Source organism: Bos mutus, chromosome 17 (genome assembly GCF_027580195.1).
Source record: "Bos mutus isolate GX-2022 chromosome 17, NWIPB_WYAK_1.1, whole genome shotgun sequence".
Classification (NCBI taxonomy): domain Eukaryota; kingdom Metazoa; phylum Chordata; class Mammalia; order Artiodactyla; family Bovidae; genus Bos; species Bos mutus.
In genome coordinates, this window is record NC_091633.1 from 69,494,410 (window position 1) to 69,517,184 (window position 22,775).

General features: G+C 39.1%; 1 protein-coding gene across 1 annotated transcript; it reads right to left on the reverse strand.

Moving 5' to 3' along the window:
- Positions 1-8,998: 8,998 nt before the first annotated feature.
- On the reverse strand, positions 8,999-16,972 carry FGA (fibrinogen alpha chain). Its single transcript, XM_070385630.1, has 7 exons — positions 16,928-16,972; positions 14,595-14,729; positions 13,605-13,788; positions 12,428-12,573; positions 11,474-11,851; positions 10,450-11,413; positions 8,999-9,708 (listed from the first exon to the last, which is right to left on the reverse strand). The coding sequence occupies exons 1-7, from the start codon at positions 16,970-16,972 to the stop codon at positions 8,999-9,001; spliced, it is 2,562 nt and encodes an 853-aa protein (XP_070241731.1).
- Positions 16,973-22,775: the final 5,803 nt, after the last annotated feature.

Consider the following 22,775-nt stretch of genomic DNA (forward strand, 5'->3'; position numbering starts at 1 on the left):
CCAAGGAGCAAGTGTCTTTTAATTCCATGGCTGCAATCACCATCTGCAGTGATTTTGGAACCCCCCAAAATCAAGTCTCTCACTGTTTCCATTGTTTCCCCATCTATTTGCCCTGAAGTGATGGAACCGGATGCCATGATCTTGGTTTTCTGAATACTGACTTTTTAGTCAACTTTTTCACTCTCCTCTTTCACTTTCATCAAAGGTTCTTTAGTACCTCTTCACTTTCTACCATAATCGTGGTGTCATCTGTGTATCTGAGGTTATTGATATGTCTCCTGGCAATCTTGATTCCAGCTTGTGATTCATCTAGCCCACCATTTCACATGATGTACTCTGCATAGAAGGTAATTAAGCAGGGTGACTATATATAGTCTTGACATACTCCTATCCCAATTTGGAACCAATCTGTTGTTCTATATCCAGTTCTAACTGTTGCTTCTTGACCTGCATACAGATTTCTCAGGAGGCAGGTAAGGTGGTCTGGTATTCCAATCTCTTCAAGAATTTTCCACAGTTTGTTGTGATCCACACAGTCAAAGACTTTGGCATAGTCAATAAAGAAGTAGATGTTTTTCTGGAACTCTCTTGCTTTTTCGATGATCCAACAAATGTTGGCAGTTTGATCTCTGGTTCCTCTGCCTTTTCTAAACCCAGCTTGAACATCTGGAAGTTCACAGTTCACATACTGTTGAGGCCTGGCTTGGAGAATTTTGAGCATTACTTTTCTAGCGTATGAGATGAGTGCAATTGTGCAATAGTTTGAACATTCTTTGGCATTGCCTTTCTTTGGGATTGGAATTAAAACTGACCTTTTCTAGTCCTCTGATACTGCTGAGTTTTCCAAATGTGCTGGCATATCGAGTGCGGCACTTTCACAGCATCATCTTTCAGGATTTGAAACAGCTCAACTGGAATTCCATCACTTCCACTAACTTTGTTGTAGTGATGCTTCCTATGGCCCACTTGACTTCACATTCCAGGTTGTCTGGCTTTAGGTGAGTGATCACACCATTGTGGTTATCTGGGTCATGAAGATCTTTTTTGTATAGTCCTTCTGTGTATCCTTGCCACCTCTTCTTAATATCTTCTGCTTCTGTTATGTGCATACCATTTCTATCCTTTATTGTGCCAATTTTTGCATGAAAGTTATCTTTAATTTTCTTAAAGAGATCTTCGGTCTTTCCCATTCTGTTGTTTTCCTCTATTTCTTTGCATTGATCACTGAGGAAGGCTTTCTCATCTCTCCTTGCTGTTCTTTGGAACTCTGCATTCAAGTGTGTATATCCTCCTTTTTCCTGTGCCTTTACCTTCTCTTATTTTCTCAGCTATTTGTAAGGGCTCCTCAGACAATCATTTTGGTTTTTATTTTTTGCATTTCTTTCTCTTGGGATGGTCTTGATCACTGCCTCCTGTACAGTATCATCAACCTCCACCCATATTTCTTCAGATACTCTATCAGATCTAATCCTTTGAATCGACTTGTCACTTTCACTCTATAATCATAAGGGATTTGATTTAGGTCATACCTGAATGGTCTAGTGGTTTTCCCTACTTTCTTCAATTTAAGTCTGAATTTGGCATGATCTGAGCTGCAGTCAGCTCCCAGTCTTGGTTTTGCTGACTGTATAGAGGTTCTCCATCTTTGGCTGCAAAGAATATAATCAATGTGATTTCGGTATTGACCATCTGGTGATATCCATGTATAGAATTGTCTCTTGTATTGTTGGAAGAGTTTTTTTTCTATGACATTCTTTTGGCAAAACTCTGTTAGCCCTTGCCCTGCTTCATTTTGTACTCCAAGGCCAAATTTGCCTGTTACTCCAGGTACCTCTTGAATTCCTACTTTTTCATTCCAGTCCCCTATTATGAAAAAGACATCCTTTTGGGGTGTTAGTTCTAGAAGGTCTTGTAGGTCTTCACAGAACTGTTCAGCTTCTTCAGCATTACTGGTCGGGGCATAGACTTGTATTACTGTGATACTGAATGGTTTGCCTTGGAAATGAACTGAGATCATTCTGTCATTTTTGAGATTGCACCCAAGTCCTGCATTTTGGACTCTTTTGTTGACTATGATGGCTACTCCATTTTTTCAAAGGAATTCTTGCCCAGAATAGTAAATACAATGGTCATCTGAGTTAAATTCGCCCATTCCAGTCCATTTTAATTTACTGATTCCTAAAATGTCGATGTTCACTCTTCAAATGCTGAACATTCTTCATCATTGCCCTTTTTGGGAGTGGAATTAAAACTGACATTTTCCCATCCTGTGGCCACTGCTGAGTCTTCCATATTGGCTGGCATAAAGAATGCAGCATTTTAACTGTATCATCTTTTAGGATTTGGCATAGCTTAGCTGGAATTCCATCACCTGCATCAAGTTTGTTCTTAGTGATGCTTCTTAGGACCCACTTGACTTCAGACTCCAGGATGTCTGGCTCTAGATGAGAGACCACAGCATTTTGGTTATCCATATCATTAAGACTTTTAATATATAGTTCTTCTGTGTATCCTTGCCACATCTTCCTAATATCTTTTGCTTCTTTTAGGTCCTTGCCATTTCTGTCTTATATTGTACCCATCTTTGAATGAAATGTTCCCTTGGTATCTCTAATTTGCACAATGGAATATTACTCAACCATTAAAAATAATTAAATAATGCCATTTGCAGCAACATGGAAAGACCTAGAGATGATCATATTAACTTAAGTAAATCAGACAGATAAAGACAGAAGTCACATGATATTGCTTATGTGTGGAATCTAAAACATTGATGCAAATTAATTTATTTACAAAATAGAAATAGATTCAAAGACATAAAAAAATAAACTTACTGTTACCAAAGGGGATGAGGCGAGATAGATAAATTAGAAGTTTGGGATTCATATATATATAGTAGTATATATAAAATATATATAAAGCAGGATACTATTTATATAGCACAGGGAACTATATTCAATACCTTTCAATAACCTATGATTGAAAAGAATACAAAAATGATATATTTATTCATTTTTAATAATATATATATGTGTGTGTGTATATATATATATATATATATACACACATATAAATCACTTTCCTGTATACCTGATACTAACACAGCATTTTGTAAATTAACTGTACTTCAATACAAAAATAAAGAATGGCAGTAAGGTGTGAGGTTAACCGACTGTTTAACAGCTTGAAAGAGAAAAGATTAACATGAGATAACATAAGAGCATAAAAGTGTTGTAACAATGACCATTTTTAGAGTAGAAGATGATTTAGGAGTAGACTGGATAATTGATTGAAAGGAAGTATAGAAGCTGAGGAGACCAATTTTTCTAGATTAGGAAACAGGAGGGCTAGTGAGGTCTATGACTAAAATTAGAACTACGGTGAGGCAATTGGTTTTGATGGGAAAATAATTAGTTAATCTTAGATTAATGAGAAATATTTCACTGAATGTGTTCAGTATTAGTTGAAAAACATAAATTAGATTAAGTTATCAACAGATTATTGATGGTAACTGGAGCTGTAGCAATTGTCAAACTATCTAAGGAGAAAACACTTGCAAAGTGAGAAACAATGGTCTGGCTATGATTGCTAATTGCTTCTCCTAACCTCTATCCTCCCTGTCTTCCTAATTTTAATCAGCATAGTTTTGTACCCCAGCAAATAAGCAAGGCATCTTGACTCTTCTGGCAGCTTGGCCTGTCTTTGTGATTTATGGGACACAGTGGATGTGCTCTATGGGACATCCTGGAAAGTTCCTTAAAAAAGACAAGCTACCTCTTTATCCTCTGTCTCTCCTCCTCCAGACTGCCCAAGACAAAATATTTGGGCCATGAGGTAAACTTGAGGGTAAAAGTTATATATTAGGATGATGGCTTCCTCAAGATTTCATGGGGGCATATTTCTGTAGAGGTTTCTGTCTTATTTAAGTCACATGTGTCAAAGCTAATTCCCACTGATAAAAATGAGTACTAAAGTTGTTGCAATGAAAAATTCCTACATTAAGGAGTGATCTGAGCCGGAATTACGAATTACAGACTGAGAGAGGTAAGACAGGAGGGTGTGGAATACCAGAAAGCAAGAGAGAAATACAGCTTTAAGAAGTAGATGGAGAAAATGGCCCTTCACAGTCAAATTCACTTTCATGTGGGGACCAATTCTGTCCCTAACAGTGTGATATTCTGGAAAATAAAATACTTCTACTTCCAACTCAAATTGTGTGTAGGCAGATGTGTGGGTAGATATGTCTAAGGAGGCAGACTTGGAAATAATACGACACACTAGTGTCTGAAATAAATGAAAATCCTTTTAAATTCTGAAGAAGCTCTTCAGTTCAGTTCAGGCGCTCAGTCGTGTCCAATTCTTCGCAACCCCATGAATCACAGCACGCCAGGCCTCCCTGTCCATCACCAACTCCCAGAGTTCACTGAGACTCACGTCCATCGAGTCAGTGATGCCATCCAGCGATCTCATCCTCTGTTGTCCCCTTCTCCTCCTGCCCCCAATCCCTCCCAGCATCAGAGTCTTTTCCAGTGAGTCAACTCTTCACATGAGGTGGCCAAAGTACTGGAGTTTCAGCTTTAGCATTATTCCTTCCAAGGAAATTCCAGGGCTGATCTCCTTCAGAATGGACTGGTTGGATCTCCTTGCAGTCCAAGGACTCTCAAGAGTCTTCTCCAACACCACAGTTCAAAAGCATCAATTCTTCAGCACTCAGCCTTCTTCACAGTCCAACTCTCACATCCATACATGACCACAGGAAAAACCATAGCCCTGACTAGACGAACCTTTGTTGGCAAAGTAATGTCTCTGCTTTTGAATATGCTATCTAGGTTGGTCATAACTTTCCTTCCAAGGAGTAAGCGTCTTTTAATTTCATGGCTGCAGTCACCATCTGCAGTGATTTTGGAGCCCAGAAAAATAAAGTCTGACACTGTTTCCACTGTTTCCCCATCTATTTCCCATGAAGTGATGAGACTGGATGCCATGATCTTTGTTTTCTGAATGTTGAGCTTTAAGCCAACTTTTTCACTCTCCTCTTTCACTTTTCTCAAGAGGCTTTTGAGTTCCTCTTCACTTTCTTTCTTTTTTTTTAATTAAATTTTATTTTTAAACTTTACATAATTGTATTAGTTTTGCCAAATATTTCTGCCGTAAGGGTGGTGTCATCTGCATATCTGAGGTTATTGATATTTCTCCCGGCAATCTTGATTCCAGCTTGTGTTTCTTCCAGTCCAGTGTTTCTCATGATGTACTTTGCATGTAAGTTAAATAAGCAGGGTGATAATATACAGCCTTGACGAACTTCTTTTCCTATTTGGAACCAGTTTTTTGTTCTATGTCCAGTTCTAACTGTTGCTTCCTGACCTGCATACAGATTTCTCAAAAGGCAGGTCAGGTGGTCTGGTATTCCCATCTCTTTCAGAATTTTCCACAGTTTATTGTGATCCACACAGTCAAAGGCTTTGGCATAGTCAATAAAGCAGAAATAGATGTTTTTCTGGAACTCTCTTGCTTTCTACATGATCCAGCAGATGTTGGCAATTTGATCTCTGGTTCCTCTGCCTTTTCTAAAACCAGCTTGAACATCAGGAAGTTCACGGTTCACATATTGCTGAAGCCTGGCTTGGAGAATTTTGAGCAGTACTTTACTAGCATGTGAGATGAGTGCAATTGTGCAGTAGTTTGAGCATTCTTTGGCATTGCCTTTCTTTGGGATTGGAATGAAAACTGACCTTTTCCAGTCCTGTGGCCACTGCTGAGTTTTCCAAATTTGCTGACATATTGAGTGCAGCACTTTAACAGCATCATCTTTCAGGATTTGGAATAGCTCAATTGGAATTCCATCACCTCCACTAGCTTTGTTTTTAGTGATGCTTTCTAAGGCCCACTTGACTTCACATTCCAGGATGTCTGGCTCTAGGTCAGTGATCACACCATCGTGATTATCTGGGTCGTGAAGATCTTTTTTGTACAGTTCTTCTGTGTATTCTTGCCACCTCTTCTTAATATCTTCTGCTTCTGTTAGGTCCATACCATTTCTGTCCTTTATCGAGCCCATCTTTGCATGAAATGTCCCCTTGGTATCTCTAATTTTCTTGAAGAGATCCCTAGTCTTTCCCATTCTGTTGTTTTCCTCTACTTCTTTGCATTGATCACTGAGGAAGGCTTTCTTATCTCTTCTTGCTGTTCTTTGGAACTCTGCATTCAGATGCTTATATCTTTCCTTTTCTCCTTTGCTTTTGGCTTCTCTTCTTTTCACAGCTATTTGTAAGGCCTCCCCAGACAGCCATTTTGCTTTTCTGCATTTCTTTTCCATGGTCTTGATCCCTGTCTCCTGCACAATGTCACGAACCTCATTCCATAGTTCATCAGGCACTCTATCTATCAGATCTAGTCCCTTAAATCTATTTCTCATTTCCACTGTATAATCATAAGGGATTTGATTTAGGTTATACCTGAATGGTCTAGTGGTTTTCCCTACTTTCCTCAATTTAAGTCTGAATTTGGTAATAAGGAGTTCATGGTCTGAGCCACAGTCAGCCCCTGGTCTTGTTTTTGTAAGATTTGGAGGAGATCACTTATTTGTGAAAGTTGCTCAGTTGTGTCCAACTATTTGGGATCCCATGGATTACATAGTCCATGGAATTCTCCAGGCCAGAATACTGGAGTAGGTAGCCTTTCCCTTCTCCAGGGGATTTTCCCAGCCCAGGGATCGAACCCAGGTCTCCTGCATTGCAGGCAGATTCTTTAGCTGCTGGGCCACAGCAGCACATAAGGAAATGCAAGAATATTGGACCATTATAGGTGACTCACTTGCAAGCTCTTTTGCTTACCTTTTTTCCACTTCCCCAGGCACCACCCAGCGCCCTTTCCTTTTTCCTACCCCTCCTCCCTACCTCCTTCTTCTCCCTCTCTCCCTCCTGTCCTTCTTTCCCTTTTGTCCCTTCCTAGGAGAAAGGATGCATTTTCATTGGGATGGAAACTTTATGCAAGTGAGAGCAATGTACTGGGATCCCAATATGCTTGTGATATTTTAATACATTTTCAAGAGTAAGTGGCAAGTGCTTCTCACTAGAAGAAACTGTGAGTTAAAAATTGGGGCCAGGAACCAAGGCCACCAAAGATGCAACTTAGATCAATAAAATACTGACCAATGTAAATATATTGAATGTATGACTATATTTATATAGATCATATTGAGGTGGTTTCAAAAAATGTCTTACTTTAATAAGTAATACATCACAGAACATACTTTATGATTGGTGAAAAATGAAGTGAAATGAAAACTGTGGGGATTTTTTATTAAGGTGTTAAGTTCAATGTGTTTGGACTACTTGTAAATATTTAAAAGATTTTAAATGCTTTTTTCCATGTACTTTCTGAAAGAAATTGGTTAGACTCTAGGGAGAAATTTTAATGTGCATTAAGGTCTTCATCTTGAGAAATTTGTATGCAGGTCAGGAAGCAACAGTTAGAACTGGACATGGAACAACAGACTGGTTCCAAATAGGAAAAGGAGTCCGTCAAGGCTGATTATTGTCACCCTGTTTATTTAACTTATATGCAGAGTACATCATGAGAAACGCTGGACTGGAAGAAACACAAGCTGGAATCAAGATTGCTGGGAGAAATATCAATAACCTCAGATATACAGATGACACCACCCTTATGGCAGAAAGTGAAGAGGAACTAAAAAGCCTCTTGTTGAAGGTGAAAGTGGAGAGTGAAAAAGTTGGCTTAAAGCTCAACATTCAGAAAACAAAGATCATGGCATCCGGTCCCATCCCTTCATGGGAAATAGTTGGGGAAACAGTGGAAACAGTGTCAGACTTTATTTTTCTGGGCTCCAAAATCACTGCAGATGGTTACTGCAGCCATGAAATTAAAAGACGCTTACTCCTTGGAAGGAAAGTTATGACCAACCTAGATAGCATATTCAAAAGCAGAGACATTACTTTGCCAACAAAGGTGCGTCTAGTCAAGGCTATGGTTTTTCCTGTGGTCATGTATTGAGGTGAGAGTTGGACTGTGAAGAAGGCTGGGGGCCGAAGAATTGATGCTTTAGAACTGTGGTGTTGGAGAAGACTCTTGAGAGTCCCTTGGACTGCAAGGAGATCCAACCAGTCCATTCTGAAGGAGATCAGCCCTGGAATTTCTTTGGAAGGAATGATGCTAAAGCTGAAACTCCAGTACTTTGGCTACCTCATGCGAAGAGTTGACTCACTGGAAAAGACTGATGCTGGGAGGGATTGGGGGCAGGAGCAGAAGGGGATGACAGAGGATGAGATGGCTGGATGGCATCACTGACTCGATGGACGTGAGTCTCAGTGAACTCTGGGAGTTTGTGATGGACAGGGAGCCCTGGCGTGCTGAGATTCATGGGGTCGCAAAGAGTCGGACGCGACTGAGGGACTGATCTGATCTGAAGGTCTTCATTGGAAGTCTTAAAAAGTAGATAGGTTTCTATTTCTGTTAGGAAAGAATGCTCCTTCGGCCTTGCTGGATTTGCTTGCCAACAGAGGAGATTAATGTTCATAGTAACTTGTAAATTCCTAAACAAAGGCCAGCCATTGTTCAGTCCAGTGATTTGCAACTTAAGGTATTGGTTTAAAACGATTCAAGTAGAATAGATGAAACTACTTTTTGCTTTACAATGACCCTATGACTTTGGGTGGTATGAAATGGAGACATTCTCAAAACTACACCCTTAAGTGTTGCATAGAGGACCTTCCATCTCACTTCCTCTTACTGATGTACTGTGTGTCCCTTGGTGCATTTTAATACAAATTTTAAAGCCCACAGAACTATCTTAAAGATTAAAAACTCATGTAACTTTATTTTATAAACACTACTATGTCTCAGTTACATTTAGCTACAGTACAAAGAATAATAAAATAGCACCTGAGAATTTTTAGTAGGCTGTAAAGAATCTCCTTTCTCTTCCTTAATTTTTTCTCTTCTTCACTAAATAGAGTCCACTCACTTCCACTCCTTCAGCCTATTGTGTCACAAGGGGCCGGATTTTCATACGAACAGCCCTGAGAGAATAATCTGCACCTCTGAAGGGGACCCAGACCACACCATTCTCAATCTCATAGGGACTGTTGTCCCTGGGGTCATAGGAGCCACCAGGATAGTAGATGCCATTGAGATTGGCTGCCTGGCAGTTGTTGTACCACCAGCCTCCTCCGTAGACTTCAGCACAGTTGTCTTCCCACTTGTCTGCATCCCTGTCGAAGGTGCTGAACCGCATACCAGTGTGAGAAGTGTACTCTGTCCCTTCCTCCACAGAACCCTCAATCAGAGCATCACCTGCTGTGCCCTTGTAAGAGGAGACCTCAAGGGCATAGTCCTCTGCCTCAGAGCCTACCCTCAAATGATATTCTGCATAAGCCCCTTTCCCAGCCCAGTCTTCTAATTCAACCCTAAGGATGGAGCCCCTCAGGGTTAGTAAGTGGAGGTATTCATTGCCTAGCCAGAATTCTCCTTCTCCCTTGTCATTTAGGCTGCCGAAACCTCTCTTGTAGTCTTGCCAGGTTCGGTTAAAATTCAGTGATCCATCCATTCTTTGCTGGATCAAAAGCCATCCTCCCAAACCGGTCTCTTGATCGCAATAAACAGAAAAAATTTTACTGGATGCTGGTAGCTTGATACTGAAAATGCCACTTTGGGCACCTGAAGGATGTGTTTGGAGGACATCATAACAGTCTAAAAAAAAAAAAATTAAGCTGGTTGGAAGAAATTTCTCTCATTTAACTTTACAAAGTTAAATGGCCTAGATTAAATGAAAGTAACTGGCTTCCTTTCCCTTCCTTCCTTCCATTCTTCCTTCTCTTTAAAGAGAAAGGATGTGCTTACACAGGGATGGAACTTATGCAAGTCAATAGCATTTATATGTACAAATTGCAAGGGGGCTTTTTCTCAATGAATTTGTAATTTCACTTCCACATACTGATTAATGACAAGTAATCAGCAAAGATATCTTTAGCATTTAGTACTAATATCACTTATTTTTAACCTGACCTCAATGTCACCCGAGCCATACACTAAAAATATGAGTAATATGTTAGTGACAATTTCCAACAGCACACATTCTGAGTGGTAAAAGAATTTGAATAAACAAATTTAAAAATTGAGTGCCAGAAGGATTAATTCATTCATTCATATAACATGTATTTATTGAATGCTGACTCCACACTGCTAGGCGTTTGGGAATACAGAAATGAACATGATAGACAAAGTCCCTGCCCCCATGGAACTTACAGTCTAGCACGCGTGCGCACACACATATATACACACACATACACACAAACAAAACCATGTAATTTCAATTAAGCAGGATAGAGGACTAAGGAAGAAGTAAAAGGTGCTATGGGAGACACGTTGCAGGAGTAATGAACTTAGTCTAGGGGGTCAGGGAAGGCTCCCCCAAAGGAGAAGTGTGGATACCTCTGGCAGGACGAGCTTTAGCATGGCCTTTCTGGGTGCCGTGTGCTCCTTTAAAGCCAAGATCCTCTAGGCTTTCGGCCTCATCTTCCATTTTAAAGTGCTTGCTTTCAATCGCGGAGCCACCTCTGTTGACAGTTGTGCTGCTGCTTACAAACTGTTTGCTGTGAGTTGAAGTTTTACTACTCGAAGAGCCCGATTCCCCTAAGGCTGCAACATCGGGTTCTAAGCCTGTCCTACCATCAAACTCGTGTGAACTACGGGTGAAGAAATCATCCTTGTTTCTAAGAAAGAAATCATCTAGTTTACCCCTCGTAGACAAACTATGGTGCCAGTCGAAGTCTGCGTCACCGCAGTCAGAACCATCTTCAGACTTTACCACTTCTTTGGTCGTTTCTGTGCGACCGTCGGCATTTGTAACTGTCTTTGTAATGACTTTAGAGCATGAACGACGAGTGGTAGTTGTGTGACCAGAGGTGACCTTCTCATTATCAATCAGAAGCTCTTTATCTCCTTTAGTAGTGACAAGTTTACCTGTGTGGAACTCTTGCTTTGTCCCTGAACTTACACTTCCTTCCTCTCTAAAGGTGCCCCAGTCTGGACTGGAAGGCCTAATGTTCCCATGACCTGAGCTATCTGGCCTAAAACTTGAAGATCCAGAGCTTGCAGTATTCCAGGTGCCAGCACTTCCGGGCTCGGGGCGGCCGGGGTTCCAGGTGCCAGCACTTCCGGGCTCGGGGCGGCCGGGGTTCCAGGTGCCAGCACTTCCGGGCTCGGGGCGGCCGGGGTTCCAGGTGCCAGCACTTCCGGGCTCGGGGCGGCCGGGGTTCCAGGTGCCAGCACTTCCGGGCTCGGGGCGGCCGGGGTTCCAGGTGCCAGCACTTCCGGGCTCGGGGCGGCCGGGGTTCCAGGTGCCAGCACTTCCGGGCTCGGGGCGGCCGGGGTTCCAGGTGCCAGCACTTCCGGGCTCGGGGCGGCCGGGGTTCCAAGTGCCACTACTTCCAGGTCCATAGCTCCCAGGGTTCACATTTCCAATACTACTGGTTCCAGGCTTTCTGGGACTTCCTGGTGCTAATCCTGTTCCGTGAGATACAGAGTCTCCTCTGGCATGTCCATCGCCACCGAAAGTTTCCAACACCATTTTCGTCTGCTGCATTTCCAGCAGTGCCTTCCATTCTAGAGGGGCCTCTTGGAGCTGGCTCTTGAACTCTCTGGGAACAGGGCCTGTAATTGTACTCATTTTTATCAATGGTAAGTATTGAATGTCTCTAGAGGGAAGTAGGTTTATGGCAATAACCTGTTCAAGTTGCTTCTGCTGATTTTTATAGTCCTCCAGATCTACCTTATGTTCTAAAGCTCTACTGCATGACCCTTTGCAAGATCGGATCTTAATATCAATGTCCACCTAGAGAGAGGGGGGAAAGATAAAGAAAAAAGGTAGCTGTAAATGAACTGTCTGTTGAGTTCTTAGTAATTAACTTACTTTTTGGAAACTGGTTTCACTTGTTTGACTTGGAGACCTACCAACCATCCTCAGTGGAAGAGACCTTGGGTATTGTAAGGCTGGCCAGGATAAACAATAGGAGCTATCTGGATTTATCTTAGAATAGATCAAGAGGAAAGTGTTATTCCCTCCAAAGGAAACATTAATGATGTGATCCTCTGTGAGACTGAAGCTGAAGACTCAGAGACACAGTGGTGTCAGGGACAAGCAGGGCTTGGAATAAGACAAGCAAAGACTGAATATTTGCTTTTGAAATTACCATTTTACATGCTCTTGGAGATTTTACTTAATAGCACTGAGCTTGTTTTTTCATCTGTAGAGTGGATCCGTAATACCTACTTTGGTAGATAATAGCTATAACGCATTGCTCTACGTCAAGCAGGCATTTAAGTAGGCATTTAATGAATGACTATTGTCTTCCTTTCCTTGCTACTCAAAAATAAGGATATCTGAAGTCAGAGCCACATCGTTACTCACCTCCAATCGTTTCATATCTACCAGTTGATCCCTGACATTTTTCTGCAGAAGGTTGATATGTTGTACTTGTTCTATGACTTTGCGCCTCAGGATCTCAATTCTGCTTCTCAGATCTTCTGATATTTGTTTAAATGTATTATCATTGTCTGAAATGGAAAATATGGATACTGAAGTAGCTGCTGAGTGATTTGCTTGTGTTAGTCAGAAAAAGAAGGCAATTTGCTTATGGATATTCCCCATTTTACTTCTATAATAGTTTCTACTCTAAACATTTAATTTGTGATTTTCAAATCTATTAGGTGTTTGATATTTGGACAATATCCTGCAGTCATCCATGAAAATTAAGGTGCATTCTTCAAATAAATCTCTGAAAATTTAAAGGTATAATTGAGATAAAATAATGTTTAATCACATTCCAATTATTTCATTATATCCTTAATCAAGGAACTTGAATATATTCTTGGATTTTCTTACTGAAAAGGTTTTCTTCCCAGCTATAGGTTTGAAATTGTTTGTAAACTTTCTTTTTTTATAAGTCAGCAGGATCATTTATTTGCCAGTTGCTCTTGCACCATAAAATTAATTGAGTCTCCCAATGATATAAAGAGTGAAGGCAAGTTTTCATGAGCTGGAGTCTCTTACTAAACTTGCTGCCCATGCCCAGAGCAAGTCTGAAGTTTCCTGGTCCTAATGAGACTTAGTGCTAGGCCTGGGAGAAAGAGACAACATGACTCCATATTTTTTAAAAAGCAAAACACTTTCTAAGAAGCTCGGTGGAGTCTGAATTGCACTCCCAGCCCCACCACCTGAGCGCTTTGTGCCTTTGGGCAAGTCCCTTGACCTCTCAGTACCTTCCTTTGTAAGGCAGAAACAGAAACATCTACTCAAAATGTTGGGCTCATCTTATTTGCAGAATATACTCTTAAAAAAGAACACACTTAGATTCTAGTCTTCAGTCCAAAATTCTGACTTTGTGACCTAAAATAATGCTAAGCTACCTTGTTTTACATGATAAAAATGACTAAAACAAGGCCCCTCCTTAAAATTCAGGGATATCATAAAGATACGTGTTTCTACTTAAAGTACCCTGGAATAAAATCACAGTTGCTACAACAAGACATCCTATCTATTTCTGATTTTTGTTGTTTTTATTGTGTGCACTAACTGTAATACTTACTGTTAGCTTTGGCAAAATCCCCTCTCATTAGTTCCACTATGTTCTTGGTCAATGTATTAGAGTCCTTATTGTTCTTCTGATAATTAAATAGTGAATCTCTTAGTTTATTTATTCTGCTTGTAAAATCTTGATCGACTTCATCAATCAATCCTTTCATCCTGCAGCCAGAAGGGCATTTTGTATTCTGGAAACGAGGAGGAAAAATTAAGAGTCTATCTCTCAGAAATGGACTTCTGGGTGCTGAGGGGTGGGGGAGGGTGGAGGAGGGATGGATTAGGAGTCTAGGATTAGCAGATGTAAATTAGTATATGCAAGATGCATAAACAGCAAAGTCCTACTGTATAGCACTAGGGACTATAGTCAATATCCCGTGAGAAATCATAATGGAAAAGGGTGTGACAAAGAATACACATATGTATTACTAAGTCACTTTGTTATATAGTAGAAATTAAAATAATATTGTAGATCAACTACACTTCAGTAAATTAAAAAAAATTAATGAAATAGTCTGTCTTTCAGAGCCAGTAAAATTTTGCAGGTTTCTGTGAGCCCCCACTGTTCTCTTCTTCAGTCTCTTCACATCATTTCTTGCCCTAAAAGTACTTTAAGAGGGCTAGTCGGAAATCCTAAAGAAATTCTGGAATGAGGGTCCGCTTAACCATAAATTAGGACCCATGAAATCTGGAGGCCCTAATACTCAGGTTCGTAGTACTTGTCTGAACATGCAGCTATAATCCAATCTGTTAATCCCACCAATGCCCCAGAGTCTGGGAGGTGATTTAAGCAGTGCTCTCAGGACTAGGTTCTTTTCTACTTGTCTTCTTTTATTTGCAATGTAGGTTAATTAGGTTATTTCCTACTGGACAAGTTTTCAGTGACCTGAGGTGGCAGCTTGCATGCACTGCCAGCAGGTCAGGAAGGACTGTCCTGATTCAATCTGTGTGCCCAGGAAAGGACTCTCCTGCCCCAGTCCCCATGCCCATGGCTTACCCAGTCTTCATCAGAGCAGAAGGGCCAGCCTGTCTCTTTGCAGGCAGATTGCTGTCTTTCCACAAGTCTTGGGCCACGCACCCCTCCTCCTTCAGCTAAAAAGTCACCACTGGCAGGATCACTACCATCTTCTGTCTTTAACGATTTATAAACACACACGAAAGAGAGAGGTGATCTTTAAGCAGATAAAGAGGAGACACTGGCATGCCTATAAATCCTGAGCAAGGGATCCAAGGGGCTCTATAAGCTTCAGTTTTCTTATCTTTTGGATGAAAATCCTTAAGGCCCATTTTGTGGAGTTGTGAGGTTAAAGGAGATTAGTGTATAAACCTTAACTGTGTTTGACACTAATCAAACCTTTAGTAAATGTTAGGAGTTTTAAAGGATCTGTTGTAAAAGAAAAATTATTTGAATCAACAAACAGTTAAAATTTACTTTTACATTTTCATTCATACCTGGAGATAGAAAAATAATGGAGAAACCCAAGAGTTCTCTCTCCTCTAACTCCTGTTTTAGTAGGAAAAAACCTATACTTCAGGTCTGTGTCTCCTTCAAATATCTACAACGACCTTATGGGTCCAAAATTTAAACAAGCATATACTGAGGACACACATGTGGCCAATTCATACTCAGAAATGCTTTTAGGGTTACTCACATAATAATTTCTTTTATTTGAAATGAAAAGTATACTGAAAGAAAAAAAAGGTCCAAGACTGTCAACTTTTTTTGAACATCTTATAGTTAGAAATAAAAATTAAAAAAAAATTCTGTTGGTATCAATGAGTGAAATAGGATATATAAATATTCTTCCAACAAAATGGTATAACTTAATACATCAATGTTGATTTTATGTTTTAACTATTTTTATTTTGTACCACCAACTTGCAGGGAGTTTTGTGATCTCAGTAGTTTATTTTTGTTATAACTTTATTTATTTATTTTCTCTGTGCTGGCTTTTCTCTAGTTTTGGGAATGCTCTCCACTTACGGTGTGTGTGGCCGTGGGTTCTCCTGTTGTGGAGCACAGGCTCTAGGGCTTTCGGGCTGCACTAGTTGCGGTTCCCAGGCTCTAGAGCACAGGCTCAGTAGCTCTGGAGCATGGGCTTAGTTGCTCTGTGGCGTGTGGGATCTTCGCAGACTAGGGACTGAACCTGCATTTCTTGCATCTCCTGCATTGGCAGGTGGATTCTTTACCACTGAGCCACTAGGGAAGCCCTCAGTAGTTTATTTTTATAATTAGTTAGTATTTTCTGTCTCATTAAAAAAACCCCGATAATAGTAATGTGAGCAATGTATAGTAATGTCAAGCAATCAAGAGCAATTTATTTAAAGGAAAAAGTACAATCTTTTTGTTTAAAAAATAAAATTATAAATTTAGACATACTTTGGAATAAAATGACAGGATAATAAAAACAGGTAAAAATTAAATATTTATGCCAATAGTGGAGAAATAAATGAAATGTATGCATTATGCAAAATATAACTTTAGCAAATGCTGTTAGTCTTATTTCCTATAAAAATGGTTATTTATTGCTTACTGTAAGGGAGAAAATTATGTTAGAAATATTCTTTAGTTTCTTCTACTCTGGTAGGGTTTATAAGCAGTAAAGAGAAAGAAAGAAACCAGGATAGTTCATAGCCTGGAAGTAACTGAATTTTTAGAACAGATTTATCATGTTTTCATAAGATTAATGTGTTTCAAAAGTATTGTTGAATAAAGTTTGTCTTCTTTTCTGTAAATCTCTGTAGTCAAACTTTAGGAATTATTGCAATATTTGTGATTATCTTAAAAGCATACAATTTCTTCCAAAAAGCATACTGGTTTATCAATTAATCTCTTCTGATTTTGCTGTGTAATTTGTTTTCAAAAATAGCTAATTTTCTTTTGTCTTAAACACAAAAACAAACTTTTAGAAAAGCTACATTAAACCATTGCTCTGCATGTTATGGGCAAATAGAAATTAATAATTAGATTAAAAATTCTTATGATAAGAATGTTCTGTTAGCTAGCAATCCCAAGTCTTTACAGCAACAAAGATAGCAAATATTTCTTCTCTTTAAAACAAACAAACAATATAAAACCAAGCTACAGGTGCAGAAGCTTCCCCTGTGAATTTATACACTTTGGTCCAGCTAAGTCTCTTTCTTAGGATCATATTCCCTGTATTCTTGAGATGTCAGTCCCATCTGGGAACTTCCCTCCCCAGGCTACAGTTTATAAAGCCAGCAGTGTGTGATGACATACACATAGCTGACTCAGACCTGCAAGCTCTTTGTAGAATGAACACCAGAAAGAAAGAGAAAAGGAAATAGAGAAGGCCATACCTTAATTGCACCCACCAAACTCAGGACCAGGCAGAGGTCCCTCACGGAAAACATCTCTGCCGTGGATAGGGCTGACTCAAGAGGAGCACCCAGCTGAAAGAAAGGAAGACTGCCTCCTCTTCCAGTCCGCATCCCATTTAAATCTGCAGGAGGTCTGATTAATCATTATCTTTGTCCCATTGAGAGAGTCAACATGCACCCTGCATCCCTCGCTCCTTCTGTAAGGTTGTTGTCCTAGAATTTCTTGCTCAATTCCCCAAGCTTGTTTGCTTCTGATAAGCTATTGCAAAGGTAGCCCAGTTCGTGGAAAATTCCATATTCCAGGAACACAGTGACTTTGGAAATGCAAGGGGGAACGTGGGAGGACCTACTCTTGGAGTACTTGAAAGAATACAGAGGTGGCAGAGATGGGCTAGCCATAGCCCACCAGGAGGTAGGGATTTGACAACTGAGATTTCAGTTTACATAGGAATGATGGTTGGTGGATCTGACTTTTGACTGACTGTGACGATGAACTGATCCTGAAGGGCTTCGATAAGCTTACTGTGAGCAGAGATGACTTCCCTCTCTCCAGAATGGTTAGGACAGGCAGCCCCTGAAGCCAAATATCCTAGATTCACAATCCCAGCTACACCATTTCCCAGCTCTGCTTCTGGACAAGTACTCTACTTCTTTATGCCTCAGATTCCTCCTAGTGATAACTTGCCACACATTTTTATGAAGAATAAATAAGTTAATCTTTGTAAAGCCCTCAGATTGTCACATAGTAAGTACTCAGTAGTAAGTGTTAACAATTATTGGAAAATTTAAAATGCCATGAAAATATTATTTGTTTTCAGTTTCTGTAACTTTGGACCTGCTCATTTATTTCCCTGCTCTTTATCGAATTTTCTTTTCTAAGGAGTTGCCAGATTTAGCAAATAAAAAACTAGGATGCCCAGTTAAATTTGAATGTCAGATAAACAGCAAATATATTTTAGTGTAAGTATGTCCCATTCAATATTTGGACATAGACTAAAAATTTATTGTTGTTGTTTATTTGAAATATATATTTAACTGGGCATCCTATGATATGTCTGCCAATCCTACTTTGTCTCAAATGCTGCTTCCTATGTGAGGCCAATCCTGATTGTAGTATAATAACCAAAAATCATTGAGTGTTTACTACCTGCTGGACACTTTGTTGGACACTTTACATAGTACCTGATTTCATGTCTCCAATTGAAGTCAGCCTCTTATTTTTTCATACTGCCTTAGACCATGTACCACTCATAATATTTAGTACTACAGGAACATTATCCATCTCATCCATTAAATCATAAACTGGAGAACTGACATATTTTATTGATCTTTATATTCCCCAAAAGGTATGGGACTTCACTGAACAAGAAAGCATGAATGAACTCCACTGTTGTGAAACTGACTGCTGTCTCCTTGGGCTCTGCGGGTGTGTGAAGCCTGGTGTGAGTGTGTGAGAGCCCTGGTACAAGGCAGAGCCCTCCCACACCGCCTGCTCCATGGAAGGTTCTTTGTCCGACCAGGGTCTCCGCTGATGTGGCTTTCTCGGGTTTCTAGAGGCAGCTGCAGAGCTCAGAGAGAGCCCTGGAGTCTTATCTGGATTCTGGAGGGCAATGATTCCATGGAAAACTGGGTGACACTTGTCTACAGTGGTTGAACTAGCAAAATGCCAGGAATATATAGGACCCAAGACTGACTTCCTCAGATGTTTTCCTCTGCACAAAATGTCTTTCTTGGAGGTGAACATGGAATATGGGAAAAGTTCCCAGAGAGTAATCTGGTGAACTTCAGATGACTTGGTTGGACAGAATCTGATGGAAAGTAAGCTAAAAGAAACCAGTGTGGCTGAATGCCAGCACTCTGGTGCCATGTCCAGGCATTTCCAAGTAGCACCTGGGGCACCATCATTGCTATTCCATGGCTCTTTCAGGTATCTGCACGTCTCACTCCCTTGCTTCATCTAGGGCTCTGATCAGATAGCACCTCTTTGGAGAGGCCTCTTTTGACCACCCTACCTAAAGGGCAGCTACCCTCACATGCTTTTCTTTTAAGATGAGTGGGTTTTCACTCATTCTATTTGATCACTACTGGACAGTATAGATGGGAAAGTTGTTTATTTTTTGTCTCTTCCACACTACATTCCTGAAGCTGAGGCACACTGCCTACTACAATGCCAGGCGTAGAATAAGTACTATTAAATATAAATAGAAAGTTCCTGTGTTATCTCTCCAGTACCAGAGTTCCCTAAGCAAGCACTTCTGGGGGACTCTTCAGCCTGGCACTGCAAAAATGAACACCAGGCTAGGTTCTTTATCTCATGTGTGTGCTAAGTCGCTTTAGTCATATCTGACTCTTTGCAACCCTATGGACCCTACGCCAAGCTCCTCTGTCCATGGGATTCTTCAGGCAAGAATATTGGAATGGGTTGCTGTGCTCTCCCCCAGGGGATCTTCCCTACCCAGGGATCAAACCAGCATCTCTTATATTTCCTGCCTTGGCAGGTGGGTTCTTTATCAGTAGCACCACCTGGGAAGCCCTCTGTATCTCATAAACAAGCCTTGTTATCAGCCTTGGAGAAGCAGGTTTTGCTTAGACAGAAAGGCATGCAGGTGAATAGGCAATGAATAATACAAGGAATATGATTTTTTTATTGAGGTGTATATGATGTCCAATATTGTGTGTTTCAGGCATACAGCATATTGTTTCACAATTTTTAAAGATTATAGCCATTTACATTTATTATAAAATATTGGCTATATTCCTATGTTGTACAGCATATAGGAGTATAATTTTTTAAATCATATGACAATAAGGATATCTTTACAGGAGTAAAAACGGGGAAAAAATTGAGAATTTTCCAATTTCTTAAGCCAAAACCACTCTGTATTGCATTTCCCCAACAGATTACTATAGTCTATTTTCTTTAGCTCTAATGAGATAAGTATTTCCTTCATTAATATAATTTTCCACAAATTATAAGTATCTAAATACAGAATTCACATATATGTTATGCCATCACACCTGGCAGGACTACAATAGTTCCTATTTGTATGATATATAATGTATGTAAAAAGAGTAGAAATTCTATAACTGTAATTATGTTTCACTTTTAAACTATATCCACACATTAAAATTTATATAGGAGGGTAAAATACATAGCCAGTCATCTATTTGTCCTTGTAGAAGCATAACTTTAAAATACAAATGAAGCAAAATAAAGCAACCCTCTGCTTTCTTTTGAATGGGGTATTTGTCCTTATTGGGGCTACATCCCAGAAAGGAGGCTATACCTTCCTTCACCAATTTATTTTAAATGTATTAAATTCTGAGATCAGTTCATTTATTCGTTTGAGAATAATAAACATTTATTGTATATCTGCTATTTGTCTGTCCTGCATGCTATATTCTTGAGATAGAAAGGCAAATAATGTATAGTCATGTACATTCAGGTTGCTTGCAGTTGGGGAACAAATAGATACATGTGCAGCTAAGAAGTTAAACCATATAAAATGGCCATTTTTGTAGATCAGAATGATTAATGTCTCAATTTCAGTAGGTTTAATCTGATACAAAACAATGGAAAAAATCCCATGAGGTAAGTTCAAAGTACTTTTAGAACACAGAGATTGAAATAGTGTTTCTGCATGACTTTCTGTCATATGCTTTTTATAAAATATTCCTTAAAATATCAGATTTGATTCATGTCTAAAAATGAAAGATACCTCTTAAAAAATAGTAGTTACATCTTTTAGCATAAAAACTTGTATGAATGTGTATATTTATTAGTCTCCTAATAACAAGAACATAATGGTACTTTGACAGGAAATAATTTGTTAAAATAGTATTTAGTGCATAACTGGAAAGTAGCACAATTAATTTCTATATTTTGAAATGTTTGAATTACAAAAATACAAGAGACCCTGGCACTTAAACTACTCTTTTGGCACCTCTGGCTCAGGTTTTATTCTTTTTGTTTTTTGCCTCAGGTTTTGACAGCAGTGACTGATCTGTAAAGGATTTACTGGAAAACGTTGGCAAGGCTACTTAGCTTTGTGTATCTTATTTTCTCTCCTTGTTTTCCTGAATTCCAAGCAAAATTGCAAAAGCTTGTTTTTAACCAATCTGCTTAATGTGAAAGGTGAATAGATTAGTATGATGATCTATCTGAAAGTGACTAATGGGCTTTTTCCTTTCAGAACTCATCAATACTCTGATTGCAGATGGTTTTCCTGAAAGTTACAGCTGTAGAAAGAAGATGAGAATTTCCTTAAATACACAGAAATGATTCTGAGCTACACTTATGAAAGTGAGGATGGAAAAAAAGAGTTCTTGATCATTCCTGATCCCATCACAGTGTGTTTCTCTTTAATCTCTTTATTCATGAAAGAAACCTACTTTGTTCTTTAAATTAAACTATCCCCAGATTAATAGCCATTTAATTGAATATTTTTTAGCATTTTTGGAACTAAATTTCATAATGTTCCAATCATAAAATAATCATTTTATTTTTTTGTCCTTATGCATGATTTTCATGGTCTTTTACTTAAGTACTTTTAATCAAGTTTCCACTAAGTCATTGTATGTGTGTGTGATATGTATGCTTGAGGAGTGTGTGTGAGAGAGAGAGAGGGAAAAGTGAGGTCCCTTAAATGTTGCCAGTGTTTCATTTCCTTTGGTTTTGAACCCAGGTTTCCTGAATTGCAAGCAGTCTCCTGCATTGCAGGTGGATGCTTTACCAACTAAGCCACCAGGGAAGCCCTTTTAACTATATTATCAACTAAATAATTCATTTTTCAAGATTAATCAATTTTACTTACAATGTGCTTAGCTAAATTTTGCTGGATATATCACTTTTTGTTGACTGTGTATTAAAGTATAAATGGTATTTTTGAAAAGTAAAACCATTATGCAGGTGAATAATCAAGTGATGTGTTAATATCAACAACATGAATTCATCTCAACATCATACAGCTTAAATTCATTTAATTTGGCACACTTCTCTGATGTCACTGTGGTTCTTCTATTAAATTTAGCAAACATGATCTATCAGTTGGTATTTATTTAATAGTCATGTATTGAGATCTGGGAAAAGAGTATCTGTAAGGTATTTGGACTTTCCATAGCAAGGAATTTATGAAAATTATGGTGTAATTTTATTATTTAGACTGATTTACTTCTCCGTGATTCTTCTTGAAACCTATTTTTAATGGACAATTTTATAGTAAAAAAAAAAAAAGAAGAAGGCATTTGGGTAAAATTTTGTGTAAACAAAAGTCAACAAAAAAAAGTATGAAGCATTGAAACCCAAATTGACAAGTGTACCACGATGTATCTCTCTAAACAGTCAAGTTCATGAACAACAGGGAAAGACTAAGAAATGGTTACCAAAACTGACTAAGGAGATACGACAACTGAATGTAGTATATCCCAGATCAGACCCTGGAACAGAAGAAAGGGCATTAGTGTAAAAACTGATGAAATCTGAATAAAGCATGGAAGTTAGGTAAGAGTAACTACTAGGATTGGTTTCTTAAATTTTGACAAACGAGCTTTGGTGATATCAGATGTTTAATGTTAAAGGAACTGGGTGATAGAGATAGGGACTCTCTGTAGTATCTTCTTTTCTGAAAATAAAAAATAATTTGGAAATTTAAAATTTATTAAAATATATGGGTCAAAAAATTAAAGTTTTAAAATTGTTTCCAAACTTAACCAACATTAGATTCAAATCTCATGCAACAATACCAGTCTTAACAGCACAAAGCAATTCAATTTTGTCTTTGTGTCTGGAGCAGTTTCATATACGATCTCATTTGACCCTTCCCATAGCTTTGTGGTA